General features: G+C 40.6%; 1 protein-coding gene across 6 annotated transcripts in view; it reads right to left on the bottom strand.

Moving 5' to 3' along the window:
- The window catches only part of TPK1 (thiamin pyrophosphokinase 1), a 313,220-nt gene that overhangs the window by 143,700 nt on the left and 148,606 nt on the right, over positions 1–20,914 (bottom strand). For all 6 annotated transcript variants that reach the window (XM_056336205.1, XM_056336204.1, XM_056336203.1 and 3 more), the window contains one exon: positions 19,494–19,566. In XM_056336205.1, coding sequence (XP_056192180.1) covers positions 19,494–19,566 — 73 coding nt within the window. The remainder of the gene's footprint in view (positions 1–19,493; positions 19,567–20,914) is intronic.

Genomic DNA, 20,914 nt, shown 5'->3' with positions numbered 1-20,914 from the left:
CTCAGCACCCCTCCTGCAGTGAGGGGCCCCAAACTGAACACAGGATCTGAGGCATGGCCCCATCAGTGCCAAGTACTGATGATGATCACTCCCCTGGCCCTGCTGGCCATGCTGTTTCTGACACAAGCCAGGATGCTGTTGGCCTTCTTGGCCACCTCGGCACACTGCCCAGCTGCACGGGCCATGACATTTCCCATGTTTCAACTCACTATTTTCCTGGATTCCTAGCTCAGAAACAGAAATAAAGAGAGTATAAAACCAAATCGTAAGGAAAGTAGCAACCCATGTAATTCTTCCCATTGCTCCCAACGGTGGCCTTCCCCTACTCACTAGTGACCTGTTCCTGTAGTTCATAACTTATTTTCTCTGCCCAAACCTTTTGGTCAAAAGGTTGCTTCAGGCAGGATCCACTGTGTCTGTACCTCAGCCCTCCAGCCAAGCCATGGCAAAGGCCTGCACCTTTGTAGGACAACCACATCCCAAAGGTAAACAGAACATCACTGCAATGAAAGCTGTATTCTGCCCAGGCTTGCAACAGAATGGTTGTCCCTCCAGCTGCCTTCCTGAGTTCCCCACGTTGGTCCTTCCTGGCCTGACAAGCAGCCAGGGTAACTGGGGTTCCCGTCTCCAGCTTGCTCTTTCACCAAGAGCAGGAGAGCCACCCATGCTCCCAGTCAGTCCTGAAGCTAGATGATGCTTTAACACTTGGAAGATATCTCCAACCTCTGGCTTGGCATTATCAGGAGAAACAACCGGACGGAGCAGACTGAGGCAGATACTGATTAGTACAGTATTGACCTGTACACCACAGTACAAGGAGGGGGAAAGGGAAGAACACATACAGACACATGCACCCTACCTAAGCCCTGAAGATCTCCTTCCCTCAGTTTTTCCTAGTGACTGTCAATGGAGATGAATGCACGAATTGACTGCCAAGAAGTACTGAATGATGCAAGTCAACAATCTGCAGAAACAATATAAGGAAGGCAAGAGTCCTTGGCCAGTCTTTGGAAACCTCTCAGAAGGCATCTTGTGTTAGAGTGAAAACAGAGCCTTCGCCAAAACGGGGAGCACACCCCACCCCTGGAATTGCTCTTTTCAAAACAGAGTGGGGTACAGGGGGAGAGGCAGGGAAGAAAACAACCTAAACATATCGCACTCATAGGTGCTGTGACACCATAAATGATAACAAAGCCATCATACACTTGGCTTCTAGATTAAGTGCAGAGCTGTACAGCCAAAAAGATGAGGGAAACAAAGTATGCAGAGATACATAGGCACGGATCAATGAGCTAATAAATTGGCTTAGCAATGTGGGACAAAGGTTCCTTGACAGGCATCCCTGATAAACTGAAGTTGCTAGTGATGATCCGTATTATCCCATTTCCTGTAACTGGGCCTTATCCCTAAAGTAACATCAGCCCTTTCTCTGTTATTGATTTATCTTGGGCCATCCTTCTTCTGCACAGAGATGCAAAACAGCACTGACAGGATTAAATCAAGCACCTGCTTTTAAGTAAGCTATTAGTAAAACTCTAGGGAGGCAGGGGGCAGGGAGAATAAACACAGTCTATTTGCTTGTACCACAACAGTAGCTTTTTTTGCTCCGTAGTATGCTTACAGAGGTGGCTTTTCTGGCTGAAAAATGAACCACAGCAGACTTTACTACTTCCCATACTACAGAATGATAAAGACGACTAGCGGAATAACTATATTATGCTATAATTACAAATGGTCACCAATTGTCAAGGGCATAGCAATACTCTGAAAGTACTTTGAATTCTGAACATTCTGTGTATCTCCGGCAGTTAGGGGCTTTCCTGTACTGATGATTCCCAGCCTGCAACCTATAACCACAGGAGAAGTGAAACCCAAGAGTACAAGCAGCGCTCTCCCCATGCCAGCTGCGTGCAGAATTGTTGCAGACACCCTTGTGTCATGTTGTCAGGCTCAGGAGCACTGCAGGTCATGCTGCAGACACACTCAGGTCAATCAGGATAAAAACATCCCAGGGGACACCTAATCAAGTTGGCTTCAAAGTTGGAAAAAAAGTCCATGCTGGCAGGGGAGGCTGGGAAGAAGAGGAGAAAGGAGAAAAGACAAGGAACTTTACGAGTGACTTTGAGGGAGTTTAGCCAGAAGGACTAAGCCCAACAGTCTGCAGTACAACCAGAAACCAGAGATGTCAGACAGACAGGTGGCTCTGGGACCAGCATGGCAAGGAAACATTATATTTGACTCGTTAGAAATAAAATAAATAAATAAAAAATATATCAAGATTTCTTTCATTGTCTCTCTTATCCTCCCCAATGGCTTTATAACCATGTCCTGTCTTCTTTGAGGAAAATGCATTCCCTCTTTTTGCGCTGTATCCCTACAGTACCTGACAAAAGGGCAACATAAATAAGAAATAGCAATAAAATATCAGTCATGACTACAGGCTTATAACCCACTCCATAACCACAAACTGGGCATTTGGTGTGGAAGCTGCTTAATACAGGAACACAAGAGAGCAGATAAAAATCTGCATCTGTCTACAGCAAAGATGCATCTCCACTTCATTCCGAGTACAACCCTTTCAGGATACTCATACAGACTAATCAGATTAATGTATCTGTAGACTGTCCCGTATGATGGATTGTCTGAATTTCTTACCTAAAATTTGCATGAAACACAGTGGCTGGTTTGTCTGGAGGTCAAACAGGAGATCTGATCTGAAAATTTTGTTTGCACTTTTTGTAGTTCAGAGGCAGAAATGTTTGAAGTTCCACTGAACAGCACGCATTCCCTGTAGTGGCCGCTCACCTGGATTAGTAAATTTAGTTAAGTAACAAGTGAACTTGAGCTCTGCAAGTGTGAAGATTCTTATTTTCCATGAAAAAAACAGTGTATGTCTTACAATGCACATACCAGCAGTTAAAAAAAATGCAGGTAAATTAATAAAAAAAAAAATGCATACACTTTTACATTGTTAGTTCACTGAATATTTAAAAAACAACACCTAGTATTTGAATCTATGAATCATATATGTGTTGATGTAAAAAGTTAGGACATATGCTTTTGCTCTATTAAATCTAGCTTTTGCTGTATTCTTTAGAAATCACCAGTAGGTCTACCAGATTTGGGGGGAAAAATCCTGCAACAGTACTTGTGGCAATAATCAACTTATTCTTCCAGTACTGAAAAAGGAATGATGGTATCAACATTCAAATTAGGCCTATTCTCATCCTACATTACTTAACAAGATTTAATCTATCAATTGTCAAATTAACCAATACAGTCATTAAAATGAAATACATGGTCTCTCCACAACAGATGCAAATCACATCAGGTCACATTAAACTGGCTATTAAAAACATGCAGAAGAAAAATAACCTGATGATTGTAAAAGCAATTTTGCTTCTAGACTATTTGTTATTGCAGATTAAACAGGTTTCAAAAACAAACAAACACCTGCACTGTTTATGTTTAATGATTAGAATTACAACTTGAAAACCATATGCCTGAGTTCTGTTCTTTACAGTCAAGCTGGTTTTACCAAGGTCACAGAAGCACCTAAACTGATGATCCAAAAAAGAAAAGATCTACTTCTAAAAGAAAGGTTCTTTTTCTCAGTAGATTGTCATGAACAGCTCAACCCAGAAATCAGTTTTGTTGTTGTTCTTAAATGATATGACACATTTACCCTCCCAGACATCTCTCTCTAAACATGCTTTTAGTCAGATTATTAATTTTAGACATCTTTTTATTTTTCTAGAAACTGGTGAATGATGCCTCTTATTCACATGATCAGTTTTTGGTGGTTTTCCTTTTTTTTAAAATCAAACCACTTTCAGATGGCAATAGGAATCAAATTAAAATGCACACAACTACCATTTCACATTTTTAAAAGCAATGAACGACTTTCATTAAAATCTAGGACAGGTAGGATTGTCCTGTCTCATCAAATTCAATCCAGTGCTGCCACTGGAAACATGTCATTAAATATTTTTTATAGACTTCCTAGCATCCATTTTAATATCACTTATGCTTCTTCTTCCCCAACTACAGTCTCCCAGAAGGCTCATTCCTCCAATGGATAACAACAGACTTCTAATTTGTAACTTGATTTTATTTGAGCAGACCTTAAATCAAGATTATTTTTTATTTTATCCAACCCTAGTGTTTACCCCCTTTATATATTTATTTTACTTTCATTTCATTAGACTAAACAAGACACACTCTTTTAGCCCTTTCTCATAAAACCGGCTGTTGAGCCCCCGGCTCATCTTAGCAGGCATTTTTCGAGTCTGGTTCAGGTTCAGGTTCATGGTTTTTGGTGATGGGTTATCAAGAGTTGCATGTGGCGTGCCAGGGGCGGCGTCAAAACCTTCTACAGTGACACTGAAGGGCCCCTACCGCTGGCTGTGCGCCCTTCCCTCAGCAGGGGATCACCTTCGCTCCTGCCGCTGCTGTATCGCCAAGGGAGTACAGACGCCCTCATACACACGTGATTGTGAGCCCGAGCTGTGACAGCTGGAAACTGAGTCTCCTTGACCCTGCTTTTACATCGAAAATAGGATGCTAACAGGAGGGTTAGCAGGCTTGTTGTCCAGCGTGTAGCTGTCACCGGCTGCTAACAACATTGATTTTCACTTCCACGTGCTCCCTCCCATTAGCCAGTGTGCTTTTCCCCAACTTCTACGGTGTCCTCTTTCCCAAAAACTTAAGAGGGGTATTGTTTTGCCATGGACTGCAGTAAGATGCTGATCTTCAATAACCATGCTGTCCTCGTGGCTCAATTTCTCCACTTCACCTTTCTGCATTTTCCAGGTAACTACAGTACCCATTGCTACATGCGGAGCTCACAGAGCAGCACTCTCACTCACTTGCACATTTTGACTTTCAAAAGAATATTTTTGCTGATCAGTCCTCTTCCCTTGCCCTGCCCTCCTCCTTACACGCTTCGTACTTACTCTTAATTCCCTTTCCGCGTTCACACAGTTATATTTGAAGTCTTTCTTCTCTATTGTTCACCTTTTGCCTACAAATCAGTTCCAGACAGAAGTTCTTTAAGACAAAATGTGTGGAAATCTGCCTTCTCTTCATTTAATGCGTAAGCTCCTACACAGATGGGCCTTCTGCTCTCAATTTCTTGAGGTTTTCCCCCTTTGAAATACAATTACTTAAGATTTGTAAAACAAACCCCAGAACTGAAGTAAAGAACACACATCACAGACTCTCAGTTCATCTCGTAGTTCACAGGTCACAGAATCATGGAATTGTTCAGGTTGGAAAAGACCTTTAAGATCACTGAGTCCAACCATTAACCCAGGACTGCCAAGTCCACTACGAAACCTGCTCCTAAGTGCCACATCTACACGTCTTTAAAATACCTCCAAGGATGGTGACTCAACCATGTCCTTGGGCAGGCTGTTCCAGTGCTTGACAGCCCTTTCAGTGAAGAAATTCTTTTTCCCTAATACCCAATCTAAAACACAACTTGAGGCCATTTCCCCTTGTCCTATCACCTGTTGCTTGGGAGAAGAGATTGACCCCCACTTGCCCACAGCCTCCTTTCAGGTAGAGTGATAAGGTTGTGTGTGTCGTCCCGTCCCTGCGCCCCCCCCCCCCCCCCCCCCCCCCCCCCCCTCCTTTTCTCTAGGCTGAACAGCCCCAGTTCCCCCAGCCACCCCCCCAAGGCTTGCTCTCTAGACCCTTCACCAGCTCTGTTGCCCTTCTTTTGATATGCAAAGTGAGTGAAGACCAAAAGTCAACTTCTGATCATTCTACCCACAGTCGTTTTTGGCCCCCAAATCTAACAGAAGATGTTTTACTGTCTACCAGAACAACACTGGAAATACCACGACTTCTGATTTGTTCAGAGGCTGTATGTTAAAAAATTATCTGCCATCTACCAGTCAGGTATTACCTGGATTTTAGCATTTAGATAGCATTTTTTTCCTCTCATGCCCCAAAACATGAGCCCAATTCAGCTGGTTTTGTTTGTAGTTCATCATAAACACAAAAAGTTATTTCACATTAACCTGTATTTTTTTATTCCTCCTATTCCTGATCAGTGCATGCCTTGTAATATTTCTATTCAATCCTTGCCTGCCACTTCACTATAATTCTGGTAAAGCTGTAAAAATCTATTTGCATAGCAATAACAATCATTTTAGTTCTGTTTTGCTGCCAAGGTTCTTGTACATTAGTCAACAAAGCACTTCAGTTATTCCTTGCTGACCTTATCCAATTTTCTAGCTGGGTTACATATGTTGTCCAGCTACCGCTCCAATCCACATTATATCGTACTTCCCTCTGTTCCATGCTCTAACCCCTAGTTTTGTCTTTATCCTCTACTAAATAAAGCAATCTTATATGCTACAGAGACATAAATAAGCTTATCTGACCACATTTTGCATTCAGAAGTGAACTGATTTACGGGACACACGTGGTTTAACTCAGTAGCTAGAGATAATATTGATCGTTTCTCATCACCAAGCCCTTCCACACTTTATGAATAGTACTTCTCATCATCTCATACCTCATTTTTATTCATACACTGAAATAGAAAATAAACCATTCTACTTCTTTCAAACCTAAGCATTGAACTGAAGTCAAATGACTACAATAAAATAATAATAAAAACAATCTCTGACTCTACAGTAGACTCCTATCAAAAACTTATTTATCTTACAGTAGCTCAAAATGCTCAGCTAGTAATGTGGCCAGTTCTGCCTGTTTCCCTTAAACTTTAAGCAGTTCATATTTGAAAAACCTTCTTTATTTACTTTTAAACTAAACTGAGGAATTTAAACTGAAGAGTGAGTGCCACCTTTTTCATTTTAATTAGGTCTACTTTTCAAGAAAAATGTACAAATTTAGTGAAATACTAATCCTGGGTGTTTAGTTTCAAATCAGTTTCAAAATTTGTTTTGAAATTCTCAAATGTGTTTGTTTAAAATTTGTGATAGTAACACAAAAGGTAGCCACTAGATACTCACTAACCACTGAAAGGTACGCAAAGGACACTTTTAGGTTTCTAAAGCTGATACTCACAGAAGTGCCTGACAAGTAGATGTCAAGAACTGTGTTATCCACTGACACAGCAACAGGAAGAGACCTCCTGTCCCATCACACTTGCCTGCAGTCCTGTGCAACTACATCCTCAACATCCTCCCGCTGAATCATCAGTAAAGACTAGAGACGGCCCCCCTGCACTCAGGCACGTAACTTGCGGTTGAAATGACTGTGATTGCACAGCCTCATCAATATCACTTCCAAGGACAGGTGGCCACTTAGGAAGCATGCCTGTGTACTTTACAACTTATTATTACACAAATACATTTAATTAATGCATTTTTTAGGATGTAATTTCAGAGCCTGGCTCTCCTGTCATGTTTTAATTCAGAGTTTTGGGTCCAGCTGTAATGCTCTTCATCCATAATTCAGACAAAACTCCCAGCAAAAAAGGCTTAGGTGCAGTCATTTTAAATTAGTGAATAATTGGATGCAGGCAGGAAAAAAAAATAATACATAGGTGAGTGGGATGGCTTGCGGTGGGAAGAAATAAATGACATTGATGTTATTGACAGATAACAATAACATTTGTTATCTGTCAATAACACTTGTTATTGACAGATAACAGGATAGGAAGGCATTGCGCCTTATACTACCTTCTGTGCAACTTCTTTGGAAGGGAATTTAACTGAAGGAGAGACAGTGTAAACACCAGTAAGATGATTTAGGGACAGTTCGTCTTTACAAAATTTTCCAGTACTTATCAGACTATATCAGATTTACCCTAACCCTTCAAAGCATCTTGAGTTTGCCACAAAAACTCTATCACAAAAGTAATAAATAGTGCTCCCACCGCAACCTTTTATACTAAGGCTTTTAACCTAAGGAACTTTATATACTATATCCTTCTCAAATCTAACCATTCATTGTACATTGGTGCCTCTTTCCTGCTCCACCACACTCTCCTTCTGCCACAGGGAATTCTGAGCTATTCCACAGCATCTGTAAGCTGTCAACCCATACCTACATTTTTCACGTTATACAGAACCCAAGTTCAAGAAGAATTTGTCAAGAAACACCAAATGCAATTACTCTCTTTCCCATATCACTTTATTTCTCTACCTGTTCATCTACTTGCACTTCAGGTCTGCGAGGCATTTAGGCATAGCTTTGGCACAAAAAACATCACATGGGGCTGTCCTGTATTCTGTGCAGGAGAGCACAATCACAGGAGAAACACTGATTTTCACTCTAAATGCCATGAACTCTGTTTCCTCTAACAAGATGTCCTGTTCAAAATCCTGAAAGCCTCACCCTTTATCACAGTCTTAAATAAGCTGAAAAGTCTGCAAATTCATCGGTTACTTCCCTTTATTAACTCTAAGAGATGAACTGAACTATTACCATGCCTTCTGGGGTTCTGTCTGGAGATGTTTGGCTCTGTAGGCTGGCCTCCAATTTTGATTTCTTTCTACAAATATCAATTTAACAGTGATTACAATACTAACTATCTAAACCACTAAAGTACGGCAGCTGTATTTCACTAGATGTTGAAACAGTAGATGGTGAACAAAACAAAAGGAAGACTTTACCTGCATATTGATATGCCAAAAGACTGGCTTTTAAATGCCAGGAAAAAATGGTGCTGGGTCACAATAAGCAATCACATTCCATGTGTTATCCCCACTCTGTTCCCTAAAGGTGTACTGTTTTATTCCTACTCTGTTCCCTAAAGGTGTTCGGCTGTTGATCTTAAAAGAAGGAAGGTCTTTTCAGCTCTCAAAAGAAGGCTCCTCTTGAAGGTTACATTTTTATCCATTAAATGAAAATCTGAGAATGTTAATTAGCAATTTATGGTAATTTATAAGGGTTACTATCAATTAAGTGCAAAGTAAATACTTACTACATTAGTTGTTTCAATTGGATTAACCATTGCTTAGACACATTATATATCACAGCAGCTGCTGCAGAATAAAGACAGAATAGTCCTAACACCTGTAAATTTACTGTAAACACATTTCACCTTCCATTGCAGTTATTTATGTTTTAAGCTCCTTGTACGATTTTCTGTTCTTCACCTGATGAAATTCCCATCAAAGATTGGTCAAGTATAGAATAAACATAGGTCTTCCTATTTTAACTTCAAACAAAAACATTTGAAAAGAGTAAAAAAACCCCACGCCAAACACCAAAACAACTCTGTACTCATTCCTAGTAGACTGAAAATCCAACTTTTATGTTAAAAAAATACATTTTCCGTGCATGTGTATTATCTTATCACCCTTCCTTCTTCACAGCTGCAAGAAATGACAGCAGAACTAATTTGTTGATGTGTCAGGGAAATTTTTCTATTTCTATCCAGTCCTCTTTCCTACCCTCTGCTGATGTTACCTTTATTTTTCTTGCTCAAAATGCTTACCTTTTTCTAACTTTATGATGAGTCTCTGACTTTCCTCATTTTCCCTTCCCCTGACATTTCATTTTTCTCTCTTAACTCATTTCATCACAAAGGGGACTGTTTCTGTTTCTAATTGTACCTCCACCTCCAAATCTGTTTGGCTTAAGGAACTTCTATTGTTTTCTAATCAAAGACCACCCCACAGCTTCCTTCCAAATGAAGGAATCCAAGAGCATACCAGAACACAAACTTAACTCCCACTGGTCCTGAGACTCACCGAACTTCAGCCAAGCTTGCTGCACAGTCAGCTTATCACACCTTCACCCAACCCCTCTTAGCTGGGCTCTATTGAGCACTCAAGGACAACAGCAGAACTGAAACAGAAAAGCAGAGCTTCAAATGCTTACTGATGACAGTGAAAACAGCAAGATGCAAAAAGAATATTTGTCAGGAACTGCAGGACAGAAAAACAAAAGGAGAAGGTACCAAGAAAGGAAAGTATGAGAAATATTCCAAACAGCAGAGCTATCCCCACCCAGCTGTAATTAAGGCTGCCAGAACTTGATGTTTTTCACACACACACACACCCCCCCTCAAGTAACGGCATTTCTATAGTCTTCTTTCAAAAATCACATTTCAAGTTCTATTTCCTCTTGGTATACGTGAATGCAGCCTTCACCATCTTGTAGTATTTCTGAGTGAAGGTATATAAAACCAAACCTGGTATTTTGCATGGTTTTGTCCAAATCAAAATTCAGTAAGGAAAAATACGGGTCTGTGTTCCAGAAGCTGTACCTGAATTTTTCTGTTGAACTCCACCTCTGCTTTGGTTCATATCAAACGCCAAATAACCTTACACTTCCATGATTAAGTTAATTCATACAGGCAAGTTTAAACCTGGCAGCTTTAGCTCATCCTTTGTTTCACCGGCAAGCTACAAGAGCATTTAACTTTTCTACTTGAACAACACACATCTTTACCTCTTCCTCTTCCATTTGGAGGCTTGTAGAGCACTCACCTACCTGCATGGACCCAGACCAAATCTAACCTTCTGGCATCTGCACTGTCATCCTGGAGGTTTTGTAATTGCACTGCTGCCTGTGAAGTGTGAGCACCACCAGGCCAACATTATGGAAGTAAAGACATGGTAGCCCTTGGATCGTGCATCCCAGTTTATTGTGCCTTTTTAAGTTCATGGCAGTGTCAAAGATGAAGCTGCAAAGTTTATGGTGGCCTTGGTGAATCTGCTTCTGGAGTTTGGAGGTTAGGGAGAATGATCCTGAGTAGTTCACACGCTCCTTCTAAAGCAAGGGAATGCACTCAACCAAAATACTCCCTACAGATCCCTGAAAGCATGTCAGAAGCATTCCTCCCACTCCTTCTCCTCTCCAGCCCACCAGCAAACCTTCCTATTTCGGAATGAGCAGCAGACTGCACCTCTTCACCCCACTGCTGAGACGAGCGCTGCCTGACTCCTCTTTGACAAGATGCACAAATTTGCAGAGGCTGCCAAGCTGCTGCTTAAAATACTTAAAAATCACAGCATCAGGATTTTGAGGACCTTTTTCTTGCTTAACGATCAGGTTTGTGTTCCAGTTGTTGGCCAGAGTTGTGCTTTGGCTGCCTAACGGGCTCCCCCACACTGGAATGGAGCTTACAAACCCCACTGAGCAAATGGGCTGAACTGGAGTCTGCAGCAACAACACCTGATGAGCTGCAGGACCAGGGGTTCTGGGGCTTTGCTGGAAACGGCTCTAATTAGCAGTGGGTAGGCACGGGCACCGAGCCTTGTGCGCCAGGAACAAGTTTGTCTTGAATTCTCTAAAAACAAAAGATCGATGTATAAATCCCACTTACATCTAAAAAGACCTAAAATCTGAGTCTTCCACCACTAGCACCGTATTTAAGCTGTCTCTTCTGTGTGAAGAGGCTTAATCACAAAACAGCTCTGTTCAATTTCCTTCTCCAGATTAAGCTGTCATTGTTTAAAACACCTTTTTTTGCTCCTTGCAGTGGAAATGAAGTTAATTCCATACATTTCTATTTTTTTAATCTTTTCTGTTATTTTCTCCATCACAGGCTGACAGACCAGAGTAATGACTTCTTTTCAGAGATTAACACCAGACTAATTTTTTTTAAAACTCTTGGAAGTAACTCAGACTTCTATTGCAATATAGATTCTACCCTTTCCCCTCCTCAGGCCATAACCAATGAAAAGGAGAAATAAATCTCATACTGCAACATAATATTAAACTGAAATTGGATGCAAGACTAAAATACCACCAGCATCATTTTTGTTATACGGTGCACTGTTTTCTTGCATATTCTACTGTCAAGCAGCTGGGTATCAGCTAAGGCACTTGTGAGAAGAAAGAAAACACCTCATAACCTGCAAACTGTCATCTCGAACCTAAGCAAAAGAAAGACAAACCACCTCTAATAAAAGTTTGATCTCTTAATTTCTATACCCTGTCTCCCAAAGCTACATAACAAGCAGCAAAATACTGCAAAGGAAAACAGAGTAGCACTTTTTTTTAAGGAATGAGAACTCGGTCAAAATTGCATTCTCTATCCTCCTAGATAAATTCGGGCCTGACTCATGTCCTAATAAATGTACACAGCAACTCCAGACGACCTCAAAACTCACCGCATCTCCAGGATACTATAATGATCCTACAACACAAGACTTAGCTGTTTCTTCAGGTTCAGAAAGAGTGATGTGCAACTCCAGGAGATAATACAAAAAACATAACACACAGAACAAACATTACTCAAAAAGAGGCAGGGCTGTATAACTGAATTTGTTTCGTCCTGTTGCTGGTTTTGGAGTTGTTTGCTTTGGGTTTTTTTTTTCTTTCTTCACAAATCTCATCTGCATTTAAACAGATATATTGCTTTCTGGAAACTGCTACCTTGGTGAAAGTGTAAGAGTGATATTATGAACTGGACAGAGACTTCTCTTGGTTCTGGTTTTCATCAGCACATAAGAACAGCACTGAGCAATCCCAGAGTCCTGAAATCCTTTGCTTTACGGAAGACTCTTTTCAACAGGACTCCCCAGCCATTATACGCACATTAATTAACTCAGCAGGGCACAGAACATCTGTACAGGCTGGACACAATTTTAGAAGTTTGACAGCGTATGCAATGTCCCATTGGTTTGCCTGCACACATACACACAGAGCCCCCTGCGTACCTACAGAAATGCTGGGCAGAATCATACCAATGGAATCAGAACAGGAGTGAGAAGGTGATTAAAGGATGTTCATCCACTCGCATCACAAAATAAAAATTCAGGAGAATCAAATGTGACTATCAAAAATCAAGCTCAAAGCCAAAGTAACACCCAAGAGACAGATTTTTTTCCACTGTAAACACTTAAACTGAGGAATATATTGCCAAGGTTTTTCTGTGGATGCTTGCAGTTTCATGTATATAGTTTGAAGAAAAGGCGTAGACTAATTTTGGAAAAAATTAAATCAATCTGTGAAGTGATTAAACACAAAGACACCACCTCTGACTTAGGAAATCTTTAAGCCATATATTAGTGGGTGATGAAAAGGCGTATCGAAGAAGCATCACTGTGCATACACATGCTTTCAATGGTATTCTGTACCATCTCAGCTAAGACCAGACACTGGCTGCATGGAACCCCTGGCCTGACCCAGTGTGACTGTGTGTCATGTTCACCTTTACAAGAGTGCCACCGAGCACAGGATCTCTTACAAATTTATGACATTTCTGGAACATTATGCTATTGCTTTTGTTTGGCATGAATAAGAAACCCACATAACCCAAACCACCTACACAACTCACTTGGCTACACGATCTTGACAAGATCTTCAATGTACTATTCAAGATTGGAACCATTTTATGAAAGCTCCCATCGAATAATTACAGAACTAAGACATACAGAAAGCTTCCAGTCCAAACTGCATATACAGTCCTATTCAGTTTGAGCTATTCACAACAGGACCATCCCAGCCCTATAAATCATTTTCCCTTGATGAACCTCTATCTTTATTAAAACAGTGAGGCTCTTTCAGTGAATGTACATCAGTAGAAAAAAAATTACAACTTGATTGTAAGACCAGGCGCCACTGGGCACCCTCAACACATCAGAAGCTGAACTGGGATTCGCACAGCACTTTTTAGAGTTGTCAGAGATGCCTTCAGCAGGACACATAAAACAAGGGGTTGCTTGAAAGCTTAAGGCATGATTGTCAGGTAGGAGTAGCCTGTTCAACAGCAGTGTTTCAGATCCACCTACACAAATTTTACAGCTCCTTTTGAAACCTTAAAACCTCTCACAAAGGAATCAGGCCCTAAAACGAATCGTGTTTTTCCTGGAAAAATTTTCAGTCTAACAAGACTGCTTTAAATGAGTTAAGCTTCTTAAAGTCCCATTCTGTATCAAAAACTACTTTCAGAAAAAAAAAAACCATTTAGGTATGAAAGTTAATTTTTAAGTCGCAGAAAAATTCAATGGTTTTGCAAGTATTTAAATTGTAATAATACAACAGAGAGAAATCAGTTAACAATGTGAATTACTAAAGTTATTCAAAACTTTGGGCTCAGAAAGCAAGCAGGGAATATGACAATAAAATACACAGTTTATCAAGAAAGTGTAGAAATTAGATGTACAAGTACTACTTCAATGCTACAAATACATTTTGTAAATCTAATTATAGGAGCATCGTCACAGAACAAAAAGACAATACCCACACCACACCTATTAAGCAGTTCTACAGCCTTGATAACCATTAAACCCTGGAAGTGTAATAGAAAAAGGAAAGGCAAAGTGCTACAGCTGCAGAACTGCCTGGAAAAATAAGTAGCTGTATGTGGCTTAAAAAGAAAAGAGAATAGGAAAAACAGTGAACTTGTAAATAACTTTACAGCATTTAATTACAGATCTGAAGCAGAGCCTGCTAAGTCTACAGAAGCCTTTTATAGCACATGAAGTTTGCTCAGCAGAAAAACCAAACTAGATTTTTAATAAATAGTGTAATCTAGATTTCAAAGGGCACTGGATTCAACCTCCTGCTTCTAGGCAGAAGTACAGACTTGGTGTAATTTTAGATAATGACTTTGGTCTCAAAGCTTCAGAAACTAAGCCTTGTTTGAGGCATAACAATACAAATGGCTGCTTTAACTTCAAAGTAATGTCTAAAAGGTTTCAATAATAGAAACATTCAGCAAAAGCAAGAAACAGATGAAACTGCAATGACAGAAATATCACAAGTCGTCCCTGCTTTGTCCAGTGTCATTTCCAATGCACTCCAGACTACACAGGGAAAGACCGCCACTGCAATTATTATGGGATCATATGAGCATGCATATTTATAATAAAAGAACAAAAACTCTTCTCAATACCTAACAATGACAGAAGATATATGGAATAAAGAATATTGACTTGTTAGTCTTTATAGTTCCTTTACAGTGCAATATGATTTAAAAAGGAAAATTTAAACATGATACTCCATTTCCAGTTGTGGTGCAGTGTTATCCAGTTTTAACATTACTTAACACTTCAAGAAATGGGGGAAATACTGATTTTTTTAATATAAAGAATAGAAGACTACAAGTACCTACTTGACAAGCCAAAGAAGCAAACCCAAGACTGCAGGAAATAAAGAGCTGAATAACCTCTGATGTATGCTTACTTATCCTCTCCCAAAAGCCTAACACACCTAAGCCGTCACTTACACATCCCACTCATAAGCCTATTACTTTCCAACACAACTGAAAAAAAAGCACTTTGGCCTTTAGATCTCTTCATTAACTATGTCATGCCACACCTATCAGAGAAAAAATGGATTTATTCGCTTCATGTTTGTGAACTTTAGTTAAATAAGGTTCCCCGACACAATGGCGATAACCCTCCTTAAGGGAAAATGGAAACACTTATCACATAATCCTTGCTCAACTGAAAATGCCAGAGGAATTGGCTTAAAGATATTCCTTCCAGCAAAAAACCTTTGGCTTTGGGAATCTGTATGATGTGTTTCCTGTAGTGGCATATATCTGTTCTTGCTATCGTCACTTAAATGAGATAGAGAACCTTCCAAGCCTAGCAGCAACATCCTGGCGTGAAGCTGTCCTTGCTTCATGATGATGATGCAACTGCTTATAGACAATACCTTACAGAACCATAATTCGTTTCACACACTGAGCTTAATACGCCCCCTTCTTACTCAGCACTGCAGTAGGCTGTCTTTGACAAACACTTGTAAATGAGTATGTTTTATAACTCAATAATTAATGTCCATAAGCTTTACTATGAAAAAGTAGCTCCCCTTAACCAGTGGTGTGCTATCTTCAGATAGGCAAAAATAGTCATGATGTATTAATTTCTGTCAATACGGGTAGCTTCTATTAAAAGAAAGGAAAAAATAAGTAATAAAGTTCACTGGCACTCCATTGTAAATATAATACGTAACAGAACTATCAAGCATGTTTCTAAAAAGCACAGACAAACTTACCTTCAGCTTCAAAAACACAAAGAAAAAAATAAAGAAAAAATAATCACTTTAATTCTAGGTATAAATTAAATCATCACATTTTCCCCATCCCACGCAATTGTCTTGAGTTGCTGACAGACTAGGGTTAGTAATGACTTAAGAGTGTAGCTATAGCTTTAGCTTCCAAATTCAGACTTTCTGCAGAGAGTATTTTACACTGTAGTGTAGATGTTAATTTTTTGGTGCCCCTTGGTTTTTTCCATGTGTACCTAAATGTAACTTATCCCCAGATGTTACACAAAGGAACCTCCAGCTCCTCCACCACAGCTTGCCCTTCCCTTCACCTGGCACATGAATCTACAGCAACCCATTCAAACTTAAGCGACAGAAAAGTTGGCTTGACTATTCCCTGTGCATCACAGATAAAGGCAGATGGGAGTGCAGAGGGTGAATACCTCTCAGCACTTGCTGCTTGTTTCACTTTCCTTCATATTCACTCTATGCATGTGACAGCTTCTCATTTCTGCTGGCCGTAATGAATTACTCTGTTATACACATACAAAGGAATGCAGACACAAACACCATCACCACCCCCTGCCCATTTCCTTGCAGGTCACGGCAATATTACAGCCAGACAGCAGAGCTTTTGACTTACCCCACGTAGGTGCCTTCAAAAAGCGTCACCTTTCCTTTGTGTAACATCTGGGGATAAATTACATTTTAGGTACACATGGAAAAAACCAAGGGGCACCAAGAAATTCAAATCTACACTACAGTGTAAAATACTCTCCGCAGAAAGTCTGAATTTGGAAACTAAAGCTATAGCTACACTCTAAGTCATTACTAACCCGAGTCTGGCAGCAGCTCAAGACAACTGCGTGGGATGGGGAAAATTCAGGCAGGACAGCCTGCTGCCTGGTGGAATGGGAAAGGTGGCTTGGCAGCAAATGGAGCAGAAACGTTAGGAATGCTGACAGAATATTCTTATTTGGTGCTGATGACCTAATGCTTACCTAGATGCACATTTCAAAGGAAAAATAAATATTTTGTTGCCTGAAGGTAACATGTTCAACTTCAGAGAAGCCCAGCTAACTAATGACATTCTTGGTACTGACGTAGGCAATTGAAATGGAGAAATAGCACATGACAAATGTATGTGCTTGCATGTAATCCTGTGTGGTAGGAATAGTTCAGGCTTCCCAGTCAAGCAAGGGTGACGATTTGAAAGCAAGACTGGGGAAGGGGAAGGCTGCAGGTGCATGCAAATGCCAAAGTTATTGGCAACCAATATTGAAAGCTAACATGCAAAAGGGCTTTATTTTGTGCAGGGCAACACCAATCAGTTATTAGCAGGTGGGATGACTGTGGATTCTCATCCACTTGCTTACTGAAAACAGCAACATCACATCAGCCTAAGCTTTGCTACTACAGTTCTTCCATTTTCCTATTCATAAAAGAGAAATGCTTGAAACAATACAGCGGTATTATCTCCTGATAATGGCTTACCCGGTCCCTGGGTGCAATCTGCAGGCGGGTGAGGGAGTGCTTTGGTGAGGGAGGAAGGACAGCGCAGGAAGCCACCCTAAGTCCCAACGTGACGCCATGCTTCCCCAAGCCAGTGGCCCTGCACCCATCTACTCACCTGAGGCTCTCTCACAGCCTGTTTAAGCAGTCCTAACCTATTTTGGGTCATCAACACAGAGCACGTTGCCAAATGACAGTGACTGAAAATCACCTGGAGTACAAAGGGTGCTTTACTGGGCAAGATACTTTACAAGAAAAGCAGCATACCTGTCTCTCCAAATTCTGTGGTTTACTACATTATTTTCTCAAGGCTTCTTAAGATACTCACCCATATTTACCATTCTAATTTTCCGACTACACAAGTTTAATTTAAAAAAGCAAAAAAACCAAAAATTTTTTTTCCTACCATGTACACCCAAACTTAAAATTCTAAACTTAAACTGTGTTTCCCTCAGTCATGTGCAAGGACACCAGGCAAGGAATATGTAGGCTAGATTATACCCTTCGGTACACCTTTACAATCCTGATGAAACACTGCTTTCTTTACAGCCTACCAGCCCAGCACTCGCATGGGTGTATCAACTCCACATGAAGCAGAAAGTTCACTGCCCTTTCACAGAGAAGATGTAAACTGCACGTCAAAGTCAGATACGATGGAGCTGACAAAAGGGATGCAGTGGCCAGAAGAGTAATCCCCATGAAAAAGTGTAATACCAGTTTAGCTCTGCCTATCCCTTCCCCTATTCTACCGTATTCCTCCCCCTCCTGCCTCTTCCCCCTCCCCTCTCTCTGTCCAGCCACCCTTAACCTGCATTCTCTAGTAGGACTCACCTACCTACAAACACACAGTTTATATAAGCATTAACGCCACCGTCTGTGCTGAACAGAGCCATGCAGTTTCCCCATTAACTCACAGGTCATGAATTTCCAGGCTGTGATGAACAGCATTAATCCAAAGCTTTTTATTTTATTTTCACTTCCCCAGCTGTAACCCAAAGCTTCCCGAGCATTTTTCTTGAGCTGTTCTCCCAGGATGGACGGCCATTCCACACTTCTCCCTTCCAAACAAATGAGGTAGAACAACCCACACAGTCCTCAAGAGAGGGACTAAACCCCAGTCCTACACACTCCTCGAGCCCTCCCTGCACTGTTTGAAACCTTTTGTTCTAACCATTTGATCCCGAGTCCATCGGGGAAGATTTTTAGGCAAATTTCAGCCTCACACATTAAATTAGCAGCCGACGTATCACGGAACTTTGAGTCCTGCAGTTCACAAGGATCAAACGCTTCCTGCTCTCGCAGGTTCAGCCTACTGCAAAGGTGCGCTGGCACTCTGAGTCAAACTCTGGATTCACAAAACCTGCTGTCCAAGGCACGAGGGTAAAGCACTACGCTCAGCACAGGCAAGCAGGTGGAGCATCAAATACCAAATAGCTAAACGCAAAACTTTGAGCCCTAAGACCTAAGAAATGCAAGTTTACATTCATGTTGCTCACTAGAAACACAGTGGCTACACTGGGAATAAATTAATGTATACAGGAACTTGTCCAAAAACCCATTAAGGAGGGCGCTCCTGTAGTGAAGTAGAAGTAGTCGGGGCGTAATTCAATGCTTCAGTGGGTGGTGAAAAAGGCAGATGTCTCCATCTGCAGCTTCCTGCTAAAAAGGTAAAGTTGTATCATGCAAAAATCACACAGAGAAACTCACTCTAGAAAGTCCATGGGTGCCAGCCATATGGGCATCATGGGACATAAATCTTTATTGCTCTGTATCTCACCAAGCAAAAAAAGTCACAGATTTTTCAGGAAGTTTTACCCTAGTTTCTAGTTGCTATAAACTCCAGCAAAGTACAAGCTACGTCTTGAGCTGGTGCTATGAAACTGCACCCTACGCAGGACTCGGGCAGTACCGCACCTCCCGTGTTTACTGTAAGCATTAGTAGGGTGCCAGGCAGAGCACAAAATCTGAGCTTGGAAGGTGCCTCACAACTGAAGCCTCAAAGAAACCAATGGAGCCAGAATCACTTAATGACCAACCGGGACACTAATGGGTTGGATCCTACAATGCTCTACCACACACAAACTCATCAAAGAGATTTAATTTACCTTGACCTTGTAGTACTCCTTGACTTCAGGCTGAATGGAATCAAAATCACCACTGATGTAATCAGGCAAGAAGCTGAAAGGAAAGCAATGAGCAGTGAAATGAAAAATTAATCCATCTTACTACATTTAATATTTATTTTCTCAAGAGCACTAAGGGGTACAAGCATTAATCTCTCAAGGGACTAAAAGTTATTTAAAAGCACGTTAAAACACGAGTTGATATGAGGTGACACTAAATAGGGTAACAGACAAACTAAATCTGGTAAATCTAATGTCCCTTCTTTGCTGAAGGAGCTTTACATTGCTTCATTGCTTAACACACCTCCCTGGGTCAGCAAAGCAAGACTTGGATCTGCACAGTTCTAGAAAGAGAACTCTCAAACATCTTTCGAAGTATCATTCAGTCAGCAAAGTATTTGAAGAAGTATATCCGAGTGCTGTACATCAAGCCTCAGAGGGTATTATTTATCAGAAAATGATGATGATGTTGCTTCTTGGACAGCTGGCATGCCACAAATGTTCCACAGATTTGTATTTTAGTTGTTAACTGATGTCATCTGGTTTCTGCTCTTCTTGATTATTAAAAATACTCCCCCACAAAAACCAGAAACCAAGTACTCAGTGATTTTTAAGTCACATCTTGGATGTACAAAATGTGTATTAACTTGAATTAAATCCCAACCATCATTTTACAGTAACACTGCTGCAAAACTCACAGAAATAATGTTGTGATATTTATCTTAACCTGCTTCTTGTAGAGCAGAATGCTTCAAAATATTTACTGCATAAATTCTTACCAAATTCATAATGAAACATCAACTGCCTTACAGAAAGAATAGTTTAGGAGATTTTTTTGGAAAAAAACAAAAACGAAAACAAAAACCAGAAAGATCCACCACAAAGAGAAATACAGCTTTCCATCTGGCACAACTCCTGGAGTTTTAAGCAGCAGCTAAGAAGACAGGTGAAAGTGTTGCCACTGCTTCAACAGATAAGGCTGAATTGAGTTTTGAAATTAAAGCTGTGATTTCGGTGTTTTCTAACAGATTAAACACAGAGCTTCTCTTTTCCAAGGTTACTACACTTTACAAGGGGTGTGACGGTTCATCAGCAAATTAGCGTACAGCTCAAGCTGAGTTACGAGGAATTGGGCAAAGAATACTGGGACATATTTTTCTTCTGCATGATTTTAGAAGAATGCTGCAGGTCTACAAACATCGGTAAAACTTTTTAAAACCTCACATTCTGGCACCGTTCAAAGATTTCAAGTGGTCACTGGCCACCATTTCCTTTGAAAACCAAAAGCTGCTCCAGCAGAAGCCGATAAGTACAATTGTTGTGTTAGTTCACAACCAATGATGGCATTTCAAATTCCCTGCTCTCTGCTGTTACTGAGGCTGTTATAAAAGGATATGTTCTAA

This window comes from Falco biarmicus, chromosome 4, assembly GCF_023638135.1.
Source record: "Falco biarmicus isolate bFalBia1 chromosome 4, bFalBia1.pri, whole genome shotgun sequence".
In the NCBI taxonomy this organism is placed as follows: Eukaryota; Metazoa; Chordata; class Aves; order Falconiformes; family Falconidae; genus Falco; species Falco biarmicus.
Note: the sequence above shows the minus strand (reverse complement) of the source record. Positions and strands in the feature narration are given on the sequence as shown.